The sequence below is a fragment of the Macadamia integrifolia genome, chromosome 9 (genome assembly GCF_013358625.1).
Source record: "Macadamia integrifolia cultivar HAES 741 chromosome 9, SCU_Mint_v3, whole genome shotgun sequence".
NCBI classification, from domain to species: Eukaryota; Viridiplantae; Streptophyta; class Magnoliopsida; order Proteales; family Proteaceae; genus Macadamia; species Macadamia integrifolia.
In genome coordinates, this window is record NC_056565.1 from 16,468,955 (window position 1) to 16,481,424 (window position 12,470).

The 12,470-nt window shown below is 36.9% G+C and overlaps 3 protein-coding genes across 3 annotated transcripts; 2 read left to right on the forward strand and 1 right to left on the reverse strand.

Moving 5' to 3' along the window:
• Positions 1–124: 124 nt before the first annotated feature.
• LOC122089562 (aspartyl protease family protein At5g10770-like) lies at positions 125–4,296 on the forward strand. The gene is made up of 3 exons (XM_042659295.1): positions 125–130; positions 2,574–2,697; positions 3,029–4,296. Exons 1-3 carry the CDS (start codon positions 125–127, stop codon positions 4,294–4,296), a joined length of 1,398 nt encoding a protein of 465 aa, XP_042515229.1.
• A 1,443-nt stretch (positions 4,297–5,739) lies between these two features.
• On the reverse strand, positions 5,740–9,870 carry LOC122088405 (protein PLASTID TRANSCRIPTIONALLY ACTIVE 7). The gene is made up of 4 exons (XM_042657672.1): positions 9,418–9,870; positions 9,282–9,335; positions 9,137–9,190; positions 5,740–6,295 (listed from the first exon to the last, which is right to left on the reverse strand). Exons 1-4 carry the CDS (start codon positions 9,469–9,471, stop codon positions 5,963–5,965), a joined length of 495 nt encoding a protein of 164 aa, XP_042513606.1. The 5' UTR covers positions 9,472–9,870; the 3' UTR covers positions 5,740–5,962.
• A 1,040-nt stretch (positions 9,871–10,910) lies between these two features.
• Positions 10,911–11,936, forward strand: LOC122089875 (polyubiquitin 11-like). The gene has a single exon (XM_042659620.1). The coding sequence runs from the start codon at positions 11,044–11,046 to the stop codon at positions 11,563–11,565; it is 522 nt and encodes a 173-aa protein (XP_042515554.1). The 5' UTR covers positions 10,911–11,043; the 3' UTR covers positions 11,566–11,936.
• The last annotated feature ends 534 nt before the right edge of the window (positions 11,937–12,470 follow it).

A 12,470-nucleotide genomic window follows, 5' to 3' on the forward strand; every position in this document is an offset into this window, starting at 1 on the left:
AATAGATAGTCGAAAATTTGAATTCATATTCCGCTTAAGGGTATTCGAATCTGATAACGAAATATCCAAATGCAATCATATTCAATCGAAATTTGATCTATATCCAACCCATTTACATCCCTACATGAAGGTATGCATAGTAATAAGGCACAGATGCCTTAGTACGATGTGTGGGGTCTATTTGGAGGTATTGTGTAACTCTTCATTAATGTTTTGAACCATCTTTAGATAGCCAAGAGAAATAACTTTGTAAAATGATCAAAATGCCCCTGCAAATGTTGATTAGATCAAAATTGGGCAAACAAACTTAAAAACAGTTCAAACTTTGTGATTGAAGGGGTTTTTTGTCACTGTCCTTGTATTAAAAATGTTTGAAAATGACTTTGTTAGCATCAAACTCATTTTTTTGGCTTAAGGAGATTCAAAGTCCAAGCTTTCTTGTGTTTGGTGGGTAATGCCACTTATGTTTCTTAATGACACCAAATGTTATTTCTTCCCGGTTGAGATCATCTTGGGGCTCTTTCGAATAAATAAAATTTCTTCTATTGATAAAAAAAATATTCTAAAAAATCTTTTGTGGTTTATACCCCATTGGAAGAACAAATTCATGATTTAGGGTGGAATCCAGATTTCCAATCTAAGTTAAAAAAGGGGTTACATATACAATTATATAAGTAGAAGTCAAAGATCCAAAAGGAAAATGTTTAATTACCCCTTCAAGGTTTTCAAATGATCTACATATTTTCCTCAATTTTTGGTAAAATCAATATTTATTTATTTATGGTAAGAAAATCAATATTTAAATACCATTACAAAGATTTAATGTAGTAAGTAGTCTAACTACAGGGTTGACAACATGAAAAATTTGGGAAAATTACATGATTACTCACTTTTGGGTTTCTTTTTACAAAATTACTCACCAAAAGTTTCAGATAACAAAAATACCCAAAATTAGGTTTTCCTTTACAAAATTACCCACTTAAAGTTTAAGTTAACAAAAATACCCAAAATTGAGTTTGAGTTTACAAAACTACCCACTCAAAGTTTCATTAATAAAAAAATACATGATTAAATGTGGAAAATGAAGACTCACTATTTTGGGTAATTTTGTAAACCCAAACTTGATTTTAGGTATTTTTGTTAACTGAAATTTTAGATGGGTAATTTTGTAAACACAAACCTAATTTTGAGTATTTTGTTAATCAAAACTTTTGATGGGTAATTTTGTAAAAGAAAACCCAAAAGTGACTAATCATGTAATTTTCCCAAAAAATTTTAATGGTATGTTAACTGTGGCTTGGTTAATTTAGATTTTAGACCAGATGTTAGTATATTTAATGGAAGAGGGTTCTTTGAGCAAGCACTATTTCTTTTACTATTAAAAAATGATATAATAATACATGTGAGGAGGCTTCATGGAAAGGCAACGTGGCCCTTGTGCTAGCACAAGACTAATGGGAGAACATGGAAGCATCAACGGGAGTGGAGCAGTCATTTTGCCTCCTTTTGTGTTAAGCACGAGAGCCACTCTACCTTTCAGGATTCATTTTCCCCATGTTTTAATACCTATTATTTCTGATGGTGGCTTGTGCATATTTATGGTGAAGCTTTTCCTATGGGAAGCGTGGCCCTGTGCATGCACAAAGCCAATGGAAGTGCATACGACATACGAAAGCATCATGGGGATGATCATTTCACATTTCATGGGGATAGGGTGGTCTTTTCGCCCCCTCCTATGTCTGGTGCAAGCGCCACACTCCCCCCACAAAAACCATTTTTCCTATTTTATATATATATATATATATATATATATATATATATATATATGTTTAATCCTAATCTAATACTAATCTATTATGTTTCTGTTTTCGAAAAATGTTTTCTGATGCAGGACAGTTTGGCCGTCCCAATGTCCTTTAAAACACTGTTTTGATCTAAAATTTTAAAAGGAAATTAATTTTCATGGATACACAAATAGATACACATTTGGGTACAAAGTAGAATGAGAGTCAACTCTATTAATACTTTAAACATTTCATATCAACATGAACTTATGATTGTGTGTGGTTGGGGTGTCTATAGGATTGACCCACTAAAATTTCAAAAGAATATTTTTATTTAAAATGAACAGATCACTACGTGCAGATTTGTTCTAAGTAACATGGAAGGAAATTAGAAATCTAAATACAATTTTAGGGTTTCCCTTCAAACGTCAAAGGCTCCATATCGGTCTACTCCACAAAAGTAGCCAATTCCTGTCTTTGTTGGTTTGTAATTTATTTATGGTTTGATGATAGTAATGCTATGCACGATAACTTAGAAGAAAAAAAGTGTCTTAGTGGAGAAAAGGGCATGAAAGGGTTTGTTGTTTTCAATCTTCTTCCCTAAAGTGACAAGATGTAGTCTTCTTATATATACATATCTATCACCTTCTTGTTCCTTCTTTTGAAGGTTGGGTTGGCAATAGTAGTGTAGGGAAGAACTGATCAAAGTGAACTTCCATGGCCAATTCCTGTCTTTGTTTTCCTCTTTCTTTTTTTCTTCTTTTATTTCTCTATGGTTGTTCTTCAAAGAATGTGGAGGCCAATGTATTCAAAGAAACAGTGTCTGCAATTCTTCATGATCACCAGAGTCATGTAATTACAGTTCGCCGTTCCTCATTGGTGCCAGTGACAGTTTGCTCCACACCACCCAAAGGTAGATATTCTTAGCCATTCCCTGTCTTCATTTCCCTCCTTTCGAGTAGTTTATTTGCGACGTGGATTGGTTACTTTTTTGTGTGGAACCCAGCAATCTCCTCTTCACATGGGAACTGAAATCTTCCTTGAGGGATTGTTAAGGAGAGAGTACCCATATACCCATAAGTCTTCACATCGGACTACTCACATCTGATGTGGGATCCATTGCTTTTGTGTGGAATCCCATTCGTTCTCTACGAGTGAAGAAACTTGGTCCAAATTTTTATTTAATCTCTTTCAAACAATATAATTTTTACATTAACAAGTGGTGCAACCTTCCATTTTTTCAGGTTCAGAGATCTTCAGCAAGCAACTGCAAGTAACTCACATTCATGGGCCTTGTTCACCACCGAAAAAAGGGAATACAAAAAGTCCTAGCCTTCATCAGATTCTCATTGATGACCAAATAAGAGTCAAGTACATTCACTCAAGAATCTCCAACTCTAACCAAACCACTAGTACTTTTGCAGCTTCTGCAGTAAACCTTCCTGCCAATTCCGGCCAATCCTTAGGCAATGGGAATTTCGTAGTAAGGATTGGAATTGGAACCCCGAAGCAAGATTTCACAGTAGCCTTTGACACCGGCAGTGATCTCACTTGGATCCAATGCCAACCATGCGCTGGCATGTGCTATTCTCAACAAGATTCCATCTTCAACCCTTCAAACTCCTCTACCTATTCCAACATCTTATGTGGACATCATGCCTGCGAACAGCTGCAATCTGCCACAGGAAACTCAGCTCCCTGCACCACTTCATGCATCTACCAAACTGTATATGCTGATGGTTCATACTCTTCGGGTTACTTTGCTCGTGACAAACTAACACTGTCTCCTTCTGATGTCTTTCTCAAGTTCAAATTCGGGTGCGGCGAACAAAATCAAGGCATGTTTGGTTCTGCAGATGGATTACTAGGCCTCGGCCGCAACAAGGTCTCTATGGTATCACAGACTTCTCAAAAATATGGAAAGATTTTCTCCTATTGTCTTCCATCCACAACCAACTCCACTGGTTATCTTGCATTTGGGAACCAAACCAGCACCACTTCAAGGAAAATTCACTACACTCCATTATTGAATGATAACAGAGGCCCATCATTCTATTTCTTAAATCTGACTGGTATCAGTGTTAAAGGGAAACAATTGGCTATCTCATCATCAGTGTTTACAACTTCAGGAACCATTATAGACTCTGGTACTGTCATTACTAGGTTGCCACCTGCTGCCTATTCAGCTCTTACCAAAGCATTTCGTGGTGCAATGTCAAAGTATCCGCTTGCTCCGGCGTATTCAATGCTTGATACATGTTTTAACCTGGTTGAATACAGTACAGTAAAGATACCGAGCATAGTCTTTCATTTTGGTGGAGGTACTAACCTGAATGTTGATAAGTCAGGGATTCTTGTTCAAGCAAACTCAACTCAATATTGCTTGGCTTTTGCCGGAAACAGTGGTGCCTCTGATGTGGCAATCCTTGGAAATATGCAACAGCAGACATTTAAGCTGGTTTATGACGTCGCAGCTGAAACACTTGGATTCGGTGCTAAAGGGTGTAGCTAATGAGGGCCAAAAGAAGAATGGATGAAGAAGCATTCCTTACTCCTATGGATGAAGAAGGGTAGGGATATTCCATCTTCACTTGTGTGAATGGTGGGATCCCCACACAGCCATTATCAAAGGAGGGAAAGCAGCATCTAAATTGTGTAGAAAAAGCTAAGAAATAAGAAGAAAAACCCCAAATTTTCGGGATGAAAAAGGGTAGGATCCGTCTTCACTAGTGTTTGGGATTTCTTCCCAACAATTTTGAGGTTTTTCCTCTTATTTAGATTTTCTACATGATTTAGATATTTTCCCTCCTTTGATATTGGTCTGTTATCTTCTTGGTTTTTCATACCAGGCTCTTTGGACCTACTCATCTTCATGTGAGATCATGGGAGCCACCCTATACGTGCACAGTCCAATGATTTTAGGAGGATTGGGTGGTCCAGCCATGGTGGCTTAGCCCTTGTTTTTTTTTTTTTCCTTGGTTGTTCCTTGATTTATGTTACCTCCTAAACTAAGTTTTCATTATTACAACCTATAGTTTGTCAACCTTCAAGTTATGGTAGTATTTTCCTAAGAACGAAATAAAAAGAGGGTACCATTTTCAGTTTAGCTAGTTTACAAGGTTTTTTCTCTTTCGAGCTTGGATTTAGTTTTTGTGTTTTGATGTTAATCTTTGTTACATGTATCAAAGCTTGTGGTTTCATGTCTTTAGTACGTTGTTAGTCAATGCTTCATCTTTTCTCTTGGTGCTTTCATTTGTCATTGGTAGATTTCAGTTTATACTTTCTGAAATTCCCTTGGTTCATGTAACAACCATGCACTCCTTTTTTAAGGTGTTTTTACCTGTGTGTACATTTTAGGGCCCGTTTGATAACGTTTCTGCCGTTTCTGTTTCAAGAAATGGCAGAATCATAAATTTTCGTTTCTAGAAACAGAAACGGAATTGAAAGTGTTTGAAAAGTCATGTTTTTAGAAGTCGATAGTAACCAATGAAAGAATGGCCACAAGTCGTTTCCAGAAACGGCAAAACAAGTTGAACTTGTTTCGCCTAGGTCCTTTCTTGAACCATAAATAAGTAAAAATTTCTATTTCTATTTCTGAAAATAAGTGAAACGAAACAGGTTTATCAAACGTTTTTTACTCCGTTTCTATTGTTTCTGGAAACAGAAACGGCAGAAACGCGTTTCTTGAAACGTTATCAAACGGGCCCTTAGTGTTGTATTGGTGTTTGATATGGATATGTATCAATTCTTTTTGAAGTGACTCAATATGTACTTTTAATCTCAGAGACATGCATTCAAGAATTTTATTATGCCCAAGTCTTCTTCTTTCATTTTGATCCATGTAATTCATGTTAGTTCAGTAAAATCCATGAATGTAGAATATTGTTTCTCCATGGGTGTCAAAACAGAGTATGTTACTGATATTAGTCCTGATCATGGAACTTGATCGGGTATGTCTCTGCCAAGTCATCTTCATCAATTTGATAGTTTAAAATAAAGAAATACAGTTATATACCTTGACAAAATATCAAACATATGCCTATAGGCTATAGCTTAACAATGAAATCTTATCTCAATATTCAAGAATGGAGATAGCAAAACAGTGAGAGATCTTGATCATATATAGTCTCTCTTTATTTCTCTTTTTGGTGTAGTGAAGAGTGAAGACCATTTATAGCTCAAGTTTGTTCTTCTCTCAGATAATTAGGCCCAGGTCTGTAGGGGTCAGATTCCATGTAAGCTTCCGGTCGGTCGAACCCAGCTTCATTCAAACGATTACTAAGTACATGGAGGATAGGTTTCTTGGCGCCATACTCATCCCGGTTGTTCTCAACATATTCTTTAGCCTCTGCTACCACTTTGTTTATAAAATCAAAACGGTTGTCTTCCGACAGCAATAGCCTCTCTATATCCATACTCAGAAGTCCTCCTGCTTCCTTTACCCTTCTCACTTGCTCTTCCAGGAAAGGTATACGTTCCATCTTGTACTGCACCTTCTCATCTTTCTTCATCTGCAACAGACGTTTTTTGTTGTGTCAACCAATCTTGTTTTTCATTATCTAAACCAAACATTTTCTTTCTTGTTTGCCAACAGGGTCGTGGGTGGTAATTAGCACTTCAATTGATATATATCAGTACAATTAGGAAAAATCTGGATCTAACAGTGTTCTAATGAAGTGTGTCAGCAGATGGAAAAATTAAATTCCTTTAGGTGCATTATAACATGTGCTAGAATTCATTAAATTATGTAAGCAGAACTGAAAAGAATAACAAATCCCTTACACTATAATCAAATTTTAAACTTGAGCACAGTAGGTAGTAGTGCCATCAAAACTTCATGGTATAGCAGGGCATTGACAAGATCACGTGAGTTATTGCAGATTATCCAGAACTGCCTATAGAAACTGATTGATGTTTCCTTACACCAATTCAAGACTCCATTTATATGGTGTTCGCTGTGTATCAAGGAAGCACACACGGAATGTAACTTGGAAAGTTAAAGGAACAACATCCAACTTGGAGGGGGTGGCTCCATAATGCACACATCAGGAAATATCTATTTAAAGCATGGCAATGACGGATTCATACAATCAATCCTCAGATCACAAGATTGAGCCATTTAGATAGAAGAGCAATCTAGCAAAGTTGAAGTAAGAGAGTATGAAACAAATTCCCACTACCCTGTGCATGTTGGGTTGCTTCCAAAATGGGAGAAAGAATCATTCTAGGATCTAACATTTTCCATGCTGGTGATGAAAATTCAGATAGAAACATATTCTTTAATTATTCAATCATATTTAACACTCTGGTTTTAAAACCCCTTGTGTTCAACTACAAGCTGTACATGTGAAATGAATGCTTCCCTAGCTTTATTTGTTATTATTTCTTGATTACTATACATTTTTTTTAAATAAAAGAGAGCATGCAAAGAGAAATAGTGAGGGTGAGATGCCCCAACATAGTGTAGAAGGGCTATAATTTATACTAATCCCGAAGCAGAAAAATCCAGCAAAAGACTTGTACTTAACAGGATTATAGAACAGAAAATATAACCAGAATATGGACAAAATACATAACTTTAAACAGAGGTAATCAGAACAGCCCAAAATTCTAGGTTTAGTAGTCTATCCTATTGGTACAATAGACATGCACAATTTGAAGAAATTTTGACAACAAAATCTGTAGTTTCAGACACTTCTAATGCAACTATAAAACATGTAGCAGAATTAGAACAGAACGAGCAGCAATCTTAAGAAGCAGAATCAGAACTTCAGAGAGAATGAGATCAGAAACTAGCATGTGAAATTTGAAGCAATTCAGATCAGTATTGCGAGAGCTATGACAGTAGAGAGCATCTGAAATATGTAGCAAAATAGGGGATTGCAAGCTAAAGAGAATGGATAATCTGACCTGTAATGTAAGAGAATAAGATAGAAAAGTATGACAGACAATAAGGCAAGAATCCATCTACTGTAGGTTTAGGATCCATCAAAGTTCACCCTTTAAAATCCACCGAGTTGAACCTGACAATCCACTCAGATAAATAGAACTGAATCAACAGTACTTACAGAAAAACTGTAGTTTCCTATTCATAAATTTGTGTCTAAGGCCATAGGCCAGTACATCTATATAATGCGCTTGGTCTAACGGTAAGGTACGAATGTTGCGACCTGATGGTCAAGTGGTCGAAACAATCTCTCGACAATCTCGGAGTAAGGCTGCATAGTTCTCGCCCCCCCGGGCCTCGCACATGCGGGAGCCTCGTGCACCGGGTATGCCTAAGTGGTCCTTTAATACTCCTAAACTGATTTGGACTTCAAACCACCATTTGGAATAGTCAAAACAGACTAGCATTTGACACTCCTACTCAAACTAGGACTCTAAAAATAGATCATAGATTTAGAACGTAATATGAACTCAAATTCCCAGTAAATGTAGCACTCACTTAGTTAACTAAAAAAAAAAAAAAACTCAAATAACCCACAAATTTGGAGTAAAATAATCCTAAAGTCCTAGCCCCTACTCATATTATAGATCCATTACGATGAAAACCCCAAAGGCCCAACAGGTATAGAACTCAACCCAAGGCCTATTCAAGTGATTTATCTGCATCAGGCCAGAAAGAGCCATGCAAAAGTATTAAAATTCATAAAGAAATCCTTACTCTAGTGGATGTCTGTGCTGAGATATCTTCCAAATGCTTTTAACGATTAGCTACAAGCACTCTCCAACAGCCCGAATATAAAATCACATGTTTGACTCTATTGCCACGGAGGCCATTTTCCAATAAATCTACCAAAGGATTCCAAAAGGCAAAAAGCTTCCATAATTGGTGACAGGATTAAACAACCCCAAATTTCAGTATGGAATGAGCCCAGATCTTTTATGAAAAGAGTCATTTAATGAAATATGTGCATTCATTCCACATGATGACTGCACAAGTAACACATCTTGTTGATGTAAACCCATGAGGACTAAATGTTACTCTTACTACAATCCTCATTACTGGTCACTAGTGCTTTTGATTTTCTTTTCCTTTTGGGTTATATTCACAATCAAAGAAAAACAGAAGACTGGTATTTAACATTTTCTTGCAACAGTTCCTGTCATAGCTTCTGAAAGAGATCACTCCTGTTTACAAGAAACTTTCTTCAAATATATTACTTCAAAGAAAAGTTATCAACAAGGGAAGAAAACATTTTCACCTCCAAGATTTTCCTCAACTCGAATAAATAACCAGTTCAGAAGAATAACGTTTTTTCTTTTTCTTTTTTTCCCAAAGCAAGCTAAATGCACGTCAAAGATTATAGACTATAATAATAAAGGTAAAAATTAGTAAAGCTTCTTCATACCAGCTTTCTTCGCCTCCATACTCGTCTCCCCGAACTTTTGTTTCCTGATGATTCCTAAAATTGATTAATCAGAAAGTGTATCAGATATAATAAATTTAAAGAACTACAAAAAAATAAAAGAGATTAGACGGATTAAATGGCTAACCTGTGCTATAACAGATAAGTTTCGCCCTGGATTTTGCAATCTAACTTCAATTTTCTACAATGAAGCAACATAATAAAATAGAAAATAAGAAAAGGGCTTTTTCAGTAGCCAGAATCATTAACAGGGAAAGACTTACTGGAGAAAGAAGTAGGGAAGATGGGAAGATGAAATGAACTGCAGCCAAAGCCATGGTGATTAAGTAGCCTCTATCAGAACTTCTATTAACACTAATTTAATGTCTTCTACAGCTCGGGGAAACCAACATCAAATGGGTTCAATAGAAGATGAAATGAACCTCTCAATCAACAAAGAGGAACATAGAATGGAAGATTAACTCCAGACTCCGGTTCTGTTCTTGATCTTCGTATCCTTATCCTCTTTACAATCCCCTTAGCCGCTTTGCCTTTGGATAGATTAGAAAGGGCTTCAAGGTTCCACGTCTGTGTGTATATACAGAGAGAGAGAGAGAGAGAGAGAGAGAGAGAGAGAGAGAGAGGAAGTTCGAAGATGGGAGCTTCGAAGTTCAGGTTTTCAAATTCTCAATGGCCTGTGGCTGCGAATCTCTGAGGCAAGGGAACAAGAAAAATGTGAGAACGGATAGATGGATAAGCACGCGATACCGATACGGATCGGTCAATTTTACCATTTTTATTACACAAATTTACTGTTTTACCTCTGTTCCAAGATACAGTGATACCGGATCTGGATCGGTCAAGTATTGGTATCGATCTCAACCGATACTAAATCAAATCGATCTGAACGAAGCATAACCTAGAGATGGGAAAGATCTCATATGGGCGGAGTGTTATGGCCAATTCATGTATCCTGTTTTTTTTTTTTTTTTTGATAAAATTTGAATAGAGTATATTAGATTCATGAATTATTATTATTATTATATATATATATATATATTTTTTTTTTTATTATTTTTTTTTAACAATGACGCTTCTCCTTTTCCATTGATGTTTCTCATATCTAAACGGGATATTAAGTATCAGATTTTGCCCCGAATGTCAAAAATAGTTTTAAAAAAGCAAGTTTTCTTGTCATAACTTATCTCGCTAATGTGGTTGACCTCTTACAGGCAAATCCTTGAATCTTTTTCTTTTCTCTAAGAAATTTGAGTATTAAGTACCATAAGCTCGGGCGTAATATCAAAAGTGGATCTCTTGGCGAGTTTTACCTAGATATGGGATGCATTGATTCTCAGTCATGTTCTTGTGTCCCTTTCATTATGCATTGTTCGATCATTATAATATATATATTTTTTATTTTTTTCCTTTTTTATTTATTTATTTTGATTTAATTTGATTTAGGGGTTTAACATAACGAATCAAGCTTTACTATTTTGTTTGTTTGGACGATTAGAAAGATCTCTCTCTCTCTCTCTCTCTCTCTCTCTCTCTCTCTCGGTGCTAAAGGTTGCAGCTAATCATCGGTGTTCTATGGATCTGTGAAAAATCACTACCTAACTTTCCATTCTAATCTTGACAGGGGGCTTGGGCCTAAAAATTCAGAAGCCCAACTATACCCAGATATTTTACTATTGCCAAGCCCATATCAATGGGTTGATCCTCATAACCGTTAACCGTTAAATTTAAAAAGGATATTCCATCGACTTCCTTTCGTCGGTGGTGTGTAATGCAAGTTAGTGAAAAAAGTGGGCTGCTGCTCATTTTTTTCTTGTTTTGATGTTGGAGCAGTGGATCTTCGATCTCAACAAATTCTAACAAATTTTTGGTTTGGTTCTTTGTGTTTGTAGATGCAGATCTTCGTTAAGAACCTGGGAGGAAAGACCATGACCGTCGAGGTTGAAAGCTCAGACCCTATCCATGACGTTAAGACTAAGATCCAAGAAGAGGAACTTCTTATCTTCGCTGTAAAGCAACTCAAGGGCTACCCAATCCTGAAGGAAACCGCCGGTTTCATTTTCCGACTTGTGCCCCGTCGTCTCAAGAGGATGATTCTGAAATTGGAGGGTATTCCTCCCTGCCATCAAGGGCTGTTATTCGGTGGAAAGCAACTCAACGACAACCAAACCCTAGCTGACTACGACATCCAGAAGGGATCTACCCTCAACCTTGTGCTCCGATTGAGGGGAGGTGTGGAGCGGATCGTTATCAAAACTTTGACGGGTGAAACCATTACCCTTCGTGTGGAGACGTTAGGTACCATTGGCGATGTCAAGGCCATGATCGAGGAAAAGGTTGGTGTTCCTCGAGACATGCAGAGGCTGGTTTTTGCTGGTATACTGCTTGAAGATGAGAAAACCCACCCTCGCTGATTACAAAATCCAGACTGGGTCGTCTGTATACTTAGTGCTGCTTTTGAAGGCGCATGACTACGTGAAATCTAACATTCATGACAAAAGGAGGCCATTGGCTATTCGCCACACCGCAGAGACTCACTGATGAACGCTATGAAGCTCCCTGCTTGATCTCCTTTTGTTTTTGGGGTTCTTATGATTGCTCTTTTTGAGTTTATCTGCAGGTGAAAAATAATTGTTCTTTCTAAGAGACAGGATTCCTTAGAAGGGATATAGGGTTCTTCCCAAGGAAGTGTCTCGACTCTGATGTGTGTGGGAGGGGGTGGTTTAATGTGAAAATCATGTGTAGCCACTACATTGGTGCAATGAGTATCGGATGGTTATGAGTCTTTTGAGCCGTGTGTTTAGATACTCTTAGCTGTCCCATATTAACAGCATCTCATCACTCACTGCAGAGAATGTGGACTCGATGATTTTATGTGTGTGTGTATGAGGGGTGGTCTAAGCCTCTAAGGTGCTTTTACACTCTGTCCTTATGTTTGCTGTTCTTAATTTTTCTCTGCAAGTGAAAAGGGAGTTTTTTGGTCTTTAATTTTTCTATCCACCTTCTTTCTAGAGGAAAAAAATTTGGCTTTCTAACTGCATCTGCTAGCAATGAAAGAAATAACTAAAGGTTGATAAATACCCTTTTAAATTATGGTATTTTTTAAATATTTTTTAAAATTTCATTTCTTTGGTTGCCACATGTTGCAGCTTTTTTCTTTTGGATAAACTCATAAACCACTTGTTGGAAAAATAATTGACACATGTGAAAATGTGAAAAATTTCTATCCATGTGGAGGAATTGGGTTGGTGAGTCAAAGATGTTGGGCAACCTAGCCCAGTAAAAATTTACGTGGCCTACTTTGGAGAGAGTGAGTGTC

Bases quoted from the DNA above. Each gene is read 5' to 3' on its own strand.
- LOC122089562 (XM_042659295.1), top strand. The intron at 2,698-3,028 runs GTAGATATTCTT...CCATTTTTTCAG, and splicing joins TTGCTCCACACCACCCAAAG to GTTCAGAGATCTTCAGCAAG.
- LOC122088405 (XM_042657672.1), bottom strand. From the start codon at position 9,471: ATGGCTTTGGCTGCAGTTCATTTCATCTTCCCATCTTCCCTACTTCTT. The intron at 9,336-9,417 runs GTAAGTCTTTCC...GCTTCATTGTAG, and splicing joins CTTCCCTACTTCTTTCTCCA to AAAATTGAAGTTAGATTGCA. The intron at 9,191-9,281 runs GTTAGCCATTTA...AATCAATTTTAG, and splicing joins ACTTATCTGTTATAGCACAG to GAATCATCAGGAAACAAAAG.
- LOC122089875 (XM_042659620.1), top strand. From the start codon at position 11,044: ATGCAGATCTTCGTTAAGAACCTGGGAGGAAAGACCATGACCGTCGAG.